The sequence below is a fragment of the Chiloscyllium punctatum genome, chromosome 1, assembly GCF_047496795.1.
Source record: "Chiloscyllium punctatum isolate Juve2018m chromosome 1, sChiPun1.3, whole genome shotgun sequence".
Lineage (NCBI taxonomy): Eukaryota > Metazoa > Chordata > Chondrichthyes > Orectolobiformes > Hemiscylliidae > Chiloscyllium > Chiloscyllium punctatum.
The window spans coordinates 53291898-53304260 of NC_092739.1; the positions used below are offsets into that span (position 1 = coordinate 53291898).

Here is a 12363-nt window from a genome sequence, read left to right on the forward strand (position 1 = left end):
ATTGGAAGTGAAAATGCTCCAGCAGCCCTGCTTCACTTGGTTATTGAAGTCAGCAAACAGATCAAAAATATTGGAAAAACCCTGAGACTGGAAAATATATCTTGTATCCGTATGGAAGCCCACCACACTTATGCTAACTTACAATTTCCCCTAAAGTGGAATAATTCTGCATAGTACAACTGATGTTTTCTGCTTAGCTTGTGCAAAACACACATTAATCAATTTGATTTTAAATCATTTGTTTATCTGATGACTTTGCACAGGATGCGCCCGCATAGCTGAAGAGTGAAATGACATTACAGTATTCTTTACCAAATGTGTTCTGTTATGGTTGGCTGCAAATTAATAGAATGTTATTGCAGTGAACAGAAAATGAGACACAGGAGCAGAAATTATGTCATTCAGCCCATCGAGTCTGCTTTGGCATACAATCATGGCTGATAAGTTTCTCAACCTCATTTTCCTGTTTTGTCCCCATAACCCTTGATCCACTTGACAATTAAGAACCTATCTATCTCAGTTTTAAATATACTCAATGACCTGGCCACCCCAGCCTTCTGTAGCATTGAATTCCACAGATTCAACCAAGCTCTGGCTGAAGAACGTTTCCCCTTATCTCTGTTCCAGAGGGCCTTCCCTTTACCCTAAGGCTGTGCCCTCGGGTCCTAATCTCTCCTCCCAATGGAAATATCTTCCCAACGTCCACTCTGTCTAGTCCATTCAATATTCTGCATGTTTCAATTAGATCCCCTCTCATCCTTCTAAACTCCATCAAGTACAGACCCAGAGTCCTCAAGCATTCCTCATATGTAAAGCCTTAGAACATACAACATCAAACAATACAGCGCAAAGCAGGTCCTTCGGCCCTCGATGTTGTGCCAACCTGTGAACTAATCTAAGCCCATCCCCGACACTATCTCATCATCATCCATGTCCTTATCCAAGGATTGTTTAAATCTCCCTAATGTGGCCAAGTTAACTACATTGGCAGGCAGAGCATTCCACGCCCTTACCACTCTCTGAGTAAAGAACCTACCTCTGACATCTGTCTTAAATCTATCACCCCTCAATTTGTAGCTATGCCCCCTCGTACAAGCTGACATCATCATCTGAGGAGAAAGACTTTCACTGTCTACCCTACCTAATCCTCTGATCATCTTGTATGTCTCTATCAAATCCACTCTTAGCCGCCTTCTTTCCAATAAGGACAGACTCTCAGCCTTTCCTCATAAGACCTTCCTTCCAGACTAGGCAACATCCTGGTAAATCTCCTGTGCACTTTTTCCAATGCTTCTGCATCCTTCCTGTAATGGGGCGACCTGAACTGTACACAATATTCAAAATGCAGCTGCACTAGTGTTTTGTATAGTCGCAGCATGACATTACGGCTGCGGAACTCAATCCCTCCATCAATAAAACCTAACACACTGCATGACTTCTTAACAGCACTATCAATCTGGGTAGCAACTTTCAGGGATCTATATACATGGACTCCAAGATCCCTCTGCATATCCACACTACCAAGAATCTTTCCATTGACCCAGTACTCTGCCTTCCTGTTATTCTTCCAAAGTGAATCACTTTACATTTATCTGCATTGAGCTCCATTTGCCACTTCTCAGCCCAATTCTGCAATTTATCCAAGCCCCCCTGCAACCTGCAACATTCTTCCACACTGTCCACTGCTCCACCAACTTTAGTGTCATCTGCAAGCAAACTTACTAGTCCATCCACCTATGCCGGCGTCTAAGTCATTAAAAAAAATGACAAACAGCAGTGGTCCCAAAGCAGATCCTTGTGGCACACCACTAGTAACTGGACTCCAGGCTGAATATTTTCCATCAACCACCACTCGTTGCCTTCTTTCAGAAAGCCACTTTCTAATCCAAACTGCTAAATCACCCTCAATCCCATGCCTCTGCATTTTCTCTAAAAGTCTACCATGTGGAACCTTATCAAAGGCTTTACTGAAGTCCATGTACACCACGTCAACTGCCTTACCCTCATCCACATGCTTGGTCACCTTCTCAAAAAAACTCAATGAGGTTTGTGAGACATGACCTGCCCTTGACGAAACCATTCAAATTGTTGCTTACTAGATGATTATAAATCCTATCTCTCATAATCCATTCCAAAACCTTTCCTACAACAGACATAAGGCTCACTGGTCTATAATCACCTGGGTCATCTCTACTGCCCTTCTTGAACAAGGGCACAACATTTGCAATCGTCCAATCCTGTGGTACTAAACCTGTAGACAATGACAACTCAACGATCCAAGCCAAAGGGTCTAACACCTCTTCCCTAGCTTCCCAGAGAATCCTCGGATAAATCCTATCTGGCCCAGGGGACTTGTCTACTTTCACTCCTTCTAGAATTGATAACACCTCTTCCTTACTAACCTCGATCCTCTCTAGTCTAATACACGTATCTTATTCTTCTCCTCTATAGTCACTTTTTCCTGAGTGAAAGCAGATGAGAAATATTCGTTTAGCACCTTATTGATCTCCACAGGGTCCACACACAACTTCCCACTTCTGTTTTTGACTGGCCCTATTCCTAACCTACTCATCCTTTTATTCCTCACATGCCTGTAGAAGGCTTTAGGGTTCTCCTTTATTCTACCTGCCAAAGACTGCTCATGTCCTCTCTTTGCTCTTCTTAACTCTCTCCTAAATTCTTCCGAGCTAATCTGTAACTCTCTGTCGCCTCCTGGGCGCCTCCCTTCCATTTCTGGGATCATTCTCATGAACCTCCTCTGGACCCACTCCAGGGCCAGTATATCCTTCCTGAGTTATGTGGCCCAAAATTGCTCACAATACTCCAAATGTGGCCTGATCAGAGCCTTAGAGAGCCTCAGAGGTGCATTCCTCCTTTTTATTTTCTAGTCCTCTCGAAATAAATACCAACGTGGTATTTGCCTTCCTAACTGCTGAGTCAACCTGCAAGTTTACTTTAAGAGAATCCTGGACTACAATTCCTAAGACTCTTTACACTTCAGATTTCTGAACTTCCTCCCCATTTAGAAAATAGTTCATACCTCTATTCTTCCTACTAATGTACATGACTTCAGACTTTCCCATGTTGTATTCCATCTGCCACTTCTTTGTCCACTCTTCCAACCTTTTTAAATCTTTCTGCAGCCTCCTCAATGCTACCTGTCTCTCTCTACCTGTCTTTGTATCATCTGCAAACTTAGCCAGAATGCCCTCCATTACTTCATCTACATTGTTAATGTATAAAGTGAAAAGCTGTGATCCCAACACTGAGCCTTGCAGAACACCACTTGTCACTGGCTGCCATCCTGAAAAGAACCCTTTTACCCCCACTCTCTACTTTCTGCCAGACAGCCAAGCTTCTATCCACACTAGCATCTTACCTCTGACACCATGGGCTCTTATCTTACTCAGCAGCTTCCTGTGCGGCACTTTGTCAAAAGCCATCGTGAAGTTCAAGTAGATAACAGTTATTGGCTCTCTTGAGTCTAACCTGCTCATTACTTCCTGAAAGAACTCTAGCAGATTTGTCAGTTGTGACCTCCCCGTGATGAAACCACACTGACTTTGCCCTATTTTACCATGCACTGCCAAGTATTCAGAAATCTTATCCTTCACAATGGACTCCAAAATCTTACCAATGGCCGAGGTCAGGCTAATCGGCCCTTAATTTCCTGTTTTTGCCTTCCTCCCTTCTTAAATAGGGAGATTGCATGAGTGATTTTCCAGTCCTCTGGGACCCTCCCTGACTCCAGTGATTCCTGAAGGATCACTATTAATGCCTCCCCTATCTCTTAAGACATCTCTGGGGTGTGGCCCTTCCAATTTGGGTGATTTATCCTTCAGACCTTTCAGTTTTTCTTGCACTTTTTCCTCAGTGATGGCCACCACACTCACCTCTGCACATCCTCCTGACTGTCTTGAGTTTTTAGGATATTACTCATGCTTTGCACCATGAAGACTGATGCAAAGTACTTATTCAGTTCCTCGACCATTTCTTTGTTCCCCATTACTATTTCTCCAGCGTCATTTTCCAGTGGCCTAATGACCACTTTTGCCTCTCTTTTTCCCTTTATATATCTAAAGAAACTCTTGCAACCCCCTTTTATATTACTGGCTAGCTTACCCCCATATTTAATCTTCTCCCCCTTTATTTCTTTTCTTCTTGTCCTCTGTTGGTCTTTGTAGGTTTCCCAATCCCCTGGTTTCCCAGTGCCCTTCACCACATTATATGCTTTTCTTTTGCTTTTATGCTGACCTTGACTTTTCTTGTCTTCTCTTGTCTCTTCTCTTGATTTCCTCATCCTCCCTTTAGTATGCTTTTTTGTCTTGGGATTAATTTTTGCTGTTCTCCCGAATTACTCCCAGAAACTCCTGCCATTTCTGTTCCACTGTCTTTCCTGTTAAGCCCCTCTCCCAGTCAATTCTACCCAGGTCCTCCCTCAGGCCTCTGTAGATCCCTTTTTTCAACTGTAATGCTGTTGCATCTGATTCTATCTTCTCCCTCTCAAATTGCAGAGTAAATTCAATCATGTTATGATCACTGCCTCCTCAGGGTTCCTTCATCTTAAGCTCCCTTATCAAGTTTGCCTCTTTGCACAACACTAAATCCAGTATTGCATGTTCCCTAATGGGCTCCACCACAAGCTGCTCCAAAAAGACATCTCATAGACATTCCACATTCCACAAACTCTTTTCCTTGTGATCCACTACCAACCTGGATTTCCCAGTCCACCTGCATATTGAAATTCCCCTTGATCACTGTAACCTTGCCTTACTTACACATCTTTTCTGTCTCCTGGTGTATCTTGTGCCCCAAATCCTGACTGATATTTGGATGCCTGTACACAACTCCTATTATATTTTTTCACCTTTGTGGTGAGTGAGAAAGTAATTCTCAAACTGCTGCATCAGACCAGATAAACATCCTCTGAGCATCACAGATTTCAGTCCATTAAATAAAAGCTTAAAAGGAGTGCAGCTACATGCTTATAAATTATGAGGCTGTGCTCTCTATTAGCATAGTTCATATGAGAATGGCAATTAATTCATCAAGGTTGTTAAGTATATGTGCAGTTTCATAATTGTGTGCATCATTAGGAAAATAAAGATTTTTTTATTCCTATGGAAAGATTATTCAGCTACAATTTTTTGCAGCAGAATATTATTTTTATTTAGCTGTTGATTTATGTGCAGTTATTCCATTACAGATTCTAAATCTGCTGAACTATTTTATGGGTTGTTCTGCAAGAAAGAGTGAAAATTTACATTAGATGTAGTTTCAATTAAGGGCTTGTTCTACTGAAGAATAGGCTTGCCTTATCTTTTGTTATACCAAATGGTATTTAGTAGGATATTTACTACAGTCCTATTTATTTAATTCCACTAAAAGAGTTGGTTAGTTTTCTCATTTGATTATGCGTGAAAAATAGGTATTCAGTGAGTATCACCAATCAAAGGAAGAGGGGGGAAATATGTCAGATATAGTCTGTACAGTCGATTCATTTGCAAGGGTTGAAACTGTTTCATAAATATTGCATATACAAAATTGGCAAAGATTTTAGGTAATTGATTACACTGGTGAGGAGGTAGCCAGTTCCAAAACCATAGCATCTGTTCAAAGAGCGCCCTTGCTGAAATATAGGACAGAAATACAAACTCTGTGGTATTGTATCACTCTAATCACCACTCTGACTGAGGTTAACTACTCAGTATGAACAAAATTGCAAGACCTTATCATTGCTTGTAGTCAGCTTAGTTGCACAGACTGACTGACCAGATGCCTGTTGGTTAGAAACCCGCTTTAAGAGGTCAGGTCAAAGATTGACACAGCCGTCAGTGAAGTCTGCAGTGTAGACTGTTTGACCACTAAGCCTGAAGAGTTTTATTATTGGACTAAAGTGAGTGCACAGAAAACATTAACATGCACTGCACTTCCTTCTTAATTAGCATAATCTTGAAGTGTTTTACATTTAACTCTATTTTAGCATCTTTCATTGTAAAAATGTCAATTGCATTGTTCCCTCAGGTGCTCATGTGCAGATGGCTTTGAAGGTGAAGAGTGCACTATAAATATTGATGACTGTGAGGACAATGATTGTGAGAATAATTCCACCTGCATTGATGGAATCAATAATTACACTTGCCTCTGTCCACCTGAATATACAGGTAAGGGAAGTAGGAGGTAGTGGCAAAGTGTTTTGCCAAAACAAACAATAAGTGCAGATTAGAGTAACTGTAGAATCTCCTTGAAGTGTGAAAAGCACAATAAGACACTTGCTTGAATTTTTCTTTCACTGTTCAATTGCAAATTATGTTCAAGATGAACCAGCATTTTCCATGTTTAAAATGTGGACCACGTGGTGAGAAGTCATTGAATGGCTTATTTTTTTCTATTCTCTCCTCACATTTTTGCTCCCCTTACCTTTTCTTTCCTAAAGGCACTGACCCATGCTGGGATATGGTTCCATAAGCTGTGGCAACCCTCCAGTAATTCAACCATTGGATATTCTTCATGTGAGGCCAGTTGTAACATCTTTGTCTATCATCACTCTACCTGGGATCAGCCAATATAACCTAGACCAGAGATTTAACTTAGAAAATTCCTAGACAATGTAACACACTTAAAATACACAATGGAACATGTGTGTATGCCAGAAAATTATGTATTTGTTTGTCAAAGAACACAAATGCGGTAAAGCTTACATCTAAAATTATTGTTTGCAATGCTAACATGTGTGAATGTAAAATCTTAGTTTTTGAATGATAGACAAAGTGCTCAGATCCTCGTATTGCAAACATCAATTTCTAAATTTTAATTTGAGAAGTGTTGAGTTATTTGACAGAAGATTAAACTTGAAGGTAGTAATTTCTTATTGTGTGGTATTTTCTTTTCAATGTTCTTGAAAATCTATTGTAACCCTTGTTCTCGTTCCTTCTCCATCTGTATACTGCCTGCTCTGTGGACTGAAAAGGAACTTTTAAAAACTGCCACATTCTAACAAGCAGTAGTTTGAGAAAGAAATGTTGCAGTTGAGACCACTGCTTTAAAGCTGCAATGTAAGATTGTTTTTAACATGACTTTATAGAGCTAGAGCCATTTGGCGACTGAGAGACAAATGTCTGGATGGTTTCTACTACTGAAGATGCACGGTTTGAAATGATCCAATAAACTAAAGTGGATGATGCCAGCAAATTACTCTGAGGTAGTTGTGTCACATGCAATAAGCACAAACAAAAACCGAGGAACAAAGACTTTAGTGTCAGAACTCTATGTTACTTTGTTCTTTAGTGCATTCTCTTTGGAATGCCGTGATCCAGTTTCTGACAAGAAACCTACTGGAGATTTATGGTAAATTGAGAGGCAATAGAGCTGAAGGTATGCTGATATAAAATGTTGGCAGTTTCATTTCACAGTATAGCAGCCCCAAAGTTATGTTTAGTGATGGAAATGTTCAGATTTGCTCAGGTGTTTTAAGTCAGGATTTCAGTTTTCACTTCTAACCTGGAATATTAAAACTGTTTTATTGCTTAAAATGCACCAAACAGTAAATTGGAAGTGAGAAGTGTTGTGATGTATTGTTAAAACAACTCTTTTCTACATGAGCAATTATGTTGGTTTCAGATTTGTCTTAAATATTCATTCATGCAAACTGTAGCTACTGCAGTTACTGTAAATCTCTGATGCAAATACAACAAAAATCAAAGTTTTTACACAAATGCTTTATTAAAAGGCAGTACCTAACAGTGGATTCTCCTGAGATTGCAACTGCTTTTACTCATGATTTCCTTTGCACTGGTCCCAGTCTCTGGCTCAGAATTTTCAACAGTCTCTTGGGGCATTTTTTTCTAAAGGAGAAGAAGAAATAGAAATAGGCCTGAATACAAAAAAAACTGTTGAGTTCTGGCCTTCTCCCTACTTTTTCTGAGCCTTGTGGTAAAATCTGTTGCCAGCCTAAGTAAGTGCACTTAATATAGAGGGGATCAAGGAGGAAAACTCCTTGTGTACGATTTGATTGTATAACCCTCTAAACCAAAGAGGCAGCAGAACACACAGCAGGCATGCACACACACATATATTATTATATATATAAGATCCCTGGGATCATAGCCAGAGTCCCCAAATGTTAAGAGATTCTCTGCAATGCTTTTTGACTTCTTATGAAAATGACTAATACTGGGACATTATCTAGGGACTCAGGAGTTCACATCCTTCAAACCTGGCATCTCACACTTAAATGTGCAGTAGTGCCCAGATTATGGGAAAGGCAGTGACTGCTGACACCCACAACTGTGAATGTGTCAGTAGTCATGGCCAATGTAAATAAGGTTACCATTCCCTGACCCCACACACTTTGCACTCGTTGGTGTCAAAGGTCACTGGCAGCAGTTACCAATAATTATGATGGCATAACAACCCTGTGAACTTCTGGCAAACAACAATTTGGCAGCTTTCACATAATGTGGCTGGAGGACCCCTATTTCTTGCATTGCTCCAATCCATGGGGTAATTGTTTGTGTAAACTGGCATGTTTTGATTTAGCTTGCTATAATACATCTTGACTGATATTCATTTTGAATTTCAGTTACGTTATCATTCAAAGTCAGAATTTATTATAGTAGGCAAGATCGCTTTAGATGAAGCAAAATGTGTTTTGCTGTTGAGTAATGTGCCACCCCAGACAAGAAACTCATCATGCAACAGGCAACCCTTTTCGATATTCCTGATCTTCTCCCCACTAGCATTTTCAGGATGTTATGAGCAACCTAATTGGAACATCAGAAACCGATGCACTGAGCTAACCTCATTGAAGCAACTCATTTGCACCACCTGGGAAGATAAGCACCAGTGGCACTCCATGGTATCTGGTGAAATTTTGGTATAATGTTATTCAATTAAGAAGTGAGTCACTATATACAGTTAATACATTTATGTTGTTGTAGCAGTCAACAAGGAAAAGACATTTACCAAAGACCTCTTTGTGAATATCATGACCTTTTAAACAGACCACATGTAAAACATGATGTGCATTTCTTATGATTATGGAGTCAGTTAGATCAGTCATGATCTTATTGAATGATGAAACAGGTTTGAAGAACTCAATAACCGATTCCAAATCCTATTTCTTGCATTGCTGCAATCCATGGGGTAAATATTTGTGTAAACTGGCATGTTTTGATTTAGCTTGCTAGAATACATTTTGTCTGGTATTCATTTTGAATTTCAGTTATGTTATCATTCAAAGTCAGAATTTATTATTTGCTATTGTTAAATGCTTTCATAAAATCTGATGCTACAAGTTTAGTTTTCTAGCCACTGACTCCTTTATCCCTCCCTAGCTACTTTCTAAAGCTGAACCCTGCTGTCTGCAACTTCATCTTAATTTGCTCTGTGCTGAGCTTCCAACCCCATATCATTACCTTTGCTACCCACTCCTACCTTTGTGATATTATCCATTTCATAATGCTTCAACTTAGCCTGGAACCTTTAGCCATGTATTTGTTAGCTTCAGACTTAACAATTACAGTGCTCTCTGAACGACTTCACAACTTCACTCTCACACCCACTGTAAACATCAGCTCATCTGAACTCTGCTTTTTGAATCCAAATTCACATCAAGTCCTGTTCATCTGTCACCCCTGTACTTTGCTGATTTATGTTGGATCCCACTCTAACAGTATCCTTTAATTTAAAAGTTTTTATTCTTGTGTATAATCTTTCTATGGCCTTGCCCTTTCCTTTCTAAGTTACCTTCCCCATGACTCCTGTCCTCCAATTCTGGTTTCTCCCACATTATCCATTATCGTCACCCCATCACTAATGTCAGTACCTTCTGTTACTGAGGTTCTAAAGTCTGCAATTCCCTGCCTGACTTTTCCATCTCTGTCGCTCTCTCCTCTTTCAGGTTCCTGTTTAAATCCTAGCTTTTTGAAAATGATTTTGGTCTCCAGTTCTGGTACCTTTCAATAATTTATGAAGAATATAGTCTCTAACAATTCTTGTGAAGCACTTGAGTTTTTTTGTGTTAATTTCCTTAAAATGAGATGTTGGTGTTCAAGCCAGTAGATGAAAGCTGCATTCATTTTTCATCACTTGGTAAAATGTTACTTTACAATGGAACATGGACATGATTTCACAGAAGGATTGAGTAGCATGCTGCTATTGATTACTGCTTGATAACCCTTCAGATTCATAGTATCACTGCTGCAAGTCACTGGTGACTAGCTTGAACCTGTTCTGTATGTTTTGTCAACTCATTTTTATAATAGTAGGGTTTTTGTCAGGAAATGAAGAAATGACTACTAATTGTGGAATTTCCTGACACGTGGTGAACGCAAAATAGCATAGAAAACCAAAAGACCAGTGTTGGCTTATTGGACTGTTACCATGATTTACCCATGTAACTTGCTATCACAAATCTAATGACTGGGTTTATTTAAATGTGTTGTTTTAGACATTGTCAGTGTATTTCTAAACTCTTTGTTAAATGAAGAATGATAGTAATGCTTTAGAAGTTGTATTCTATAAACCAGTCATTAAAGTAAGGAAGGGTATTGGGCAGTTGCACAGTCCAGTTTGTTACTGAGTAAATGAATGTCAGGAAAGTCTCAGGTTGGTTTCCTAGTCTGTGCTGAGTTATTCAGTCTCAAACACATGGCAGTCATGATTTAAGGGCTCACTTTAGTTCTGCTGAGCAAGGGAAAGGAAAAATCAGCTAAACCTCTTGCTTTAAATCTTAGAAACCTCTGCTGAAAAATGCACGTATGTGGATATCAGGGTACAATAGAATCAAGTTCAAATACAATGGCCTCCACAGTCCACCTGATATCCTTTATTCAGGCATACACATGGGGAAAAGGTCAATTGGTCTTTGGACTGTCATCCCCATGGAGCCATATCCATGTCATAAAAAGTGCTAATAGGAAAGGTGGAGAGGAAATTGAAGGTGAGAAATGGATTTAAAGTGAAGAAACAAAACAGTTAACAAACTGTGTCATGGTCATTATTTCACCAGAATAGGTCCATTGTGATCCACAAGAATGTCTGTGACCCTGACAGAGCTGTAACTCTGATAAAAAGAGCGTAAGAAAATTAAAGAAGGCTAAGAAATAAAAAAAAAACTCAAATTATAAAGGGAGAAATGAAAGCCATAGATAAGCTGCTAAATAAAAAAAATAAGCTGCTATTTTTCTGCTGCATTATATTGTTCCAGTGTATTGAAAAAGAATAAACTCAGAAAATCTCTTGTTTCTTCTATCTCTTGTCACTGCAAGCTGCTAATCTGAATGAGGTGGAAAAAGGTCAGTCGCAGTCTGTTTCTCCCCTTTTCTCTTTCCTACAAGCTCTTAGACTTGGATCTTTTTTTTCTTCCTGTCACCTGCTTGTTTTTTGGAAATGAGGTGCATGATTTCCACTCCCACTCCCTGACAATACTGTCATTTTCCCTTCTTATTTTGAAAGCATTATGGTGAGGTAGGAAAGGACATCAAGTCAAGCTACTCTTCGTCAGCAAATCTTCAGCTAATAAAGATGACTGGAACTCATCCTCATGATGTGCTAAAAAGAAATCATCCAGTGTTTAAAAACGATATGACTTGTACAGAAGCATAATTGTGTTTTATCATTGTCGTGCTAGCCCAGATTCAACTAGCTCTATCTTCAATAAACATGAATTGCATCAGTCAAAAAGATGAATATGATTCAAGTGCAATATATCTGCTGCATTGACATGTGGTACTTTGTTATGGAATAGTCAATTTCATTCCTTATGTCATACTTGTAAGAAGTGGTGCTGCTTAATGGAGCCTGTCTGTGGCTTCATCCTGTGTCACTTACTGATCATTTAGTGTCAATTATTACCTCACCTCTGGCAAAATAAACTGTATTCAAGCAAGATAAATAATGCAATGATCAAACATTCACCAGGAACTAGACAGGATTACAGCATATAACACATTAGTCATCCAGACAAAAATAAAGAATGGATAAGATATATGATATAATTACAACATCCATATAAGGAATGAAGTAAGATGGCAATAAGAAGTATGAAATGTGTCTCCAATGTAAACAGCTAAAATATACATGATGCCCTTAATGTCCATTAATGTGGAGCTGACTCAAATCAGTCAATAAATATCTTTGCAGTTTATGTGACACAACAGCATTGTAGAAATCATAATCTGTGCAATAATAAAATCAAAAACTGAACTAAGTATAGTCCTTTTGCATTGACTCCTGAAAATAAACAGGCCAAGTAGTTTAAAGAACAAACTACTTTCAAACAGGTAGATTGGGATCATGTTTTTCTTTTGATGCACACGCGTGCTAAAAACATATAGATCCTGCCCTCAATATGCCCACTTG

General features: G+C 39.2%; 1 protein-coding gene across 7 annotated transcripts in view; it reads left to right on the forward strand.

The window, feature by feature from the left end:
• Nucleotides 1-12363, forward strand: part of slit2 (slit homolog 2 (Drosophila)) — a 461089-nt gene that overhangs the window by 403076 nt on the left and 45650 nt on the right. For 4 of the 7 annotated variants that reach the window (XM_072562078.1, XM_072561956.1, XM_072561962.1 and 1 more), the window contains 2 exons: nt 6025-6164; nt 11271-11297. In XM_072562078.1, the coding sequence (XP_072418179.1) occupies nt 6025-6164; nt 11271-11297 (167 nt within the window). The remainder of the gene's footprint in view (nt 1-6024; nt 6165-11270; nt 11298-12363) is intronic. The other 3 variants (XM_072561971.1, XM_072562035.1, XM_072562148.1) reach the window with 1 other exon arrangement.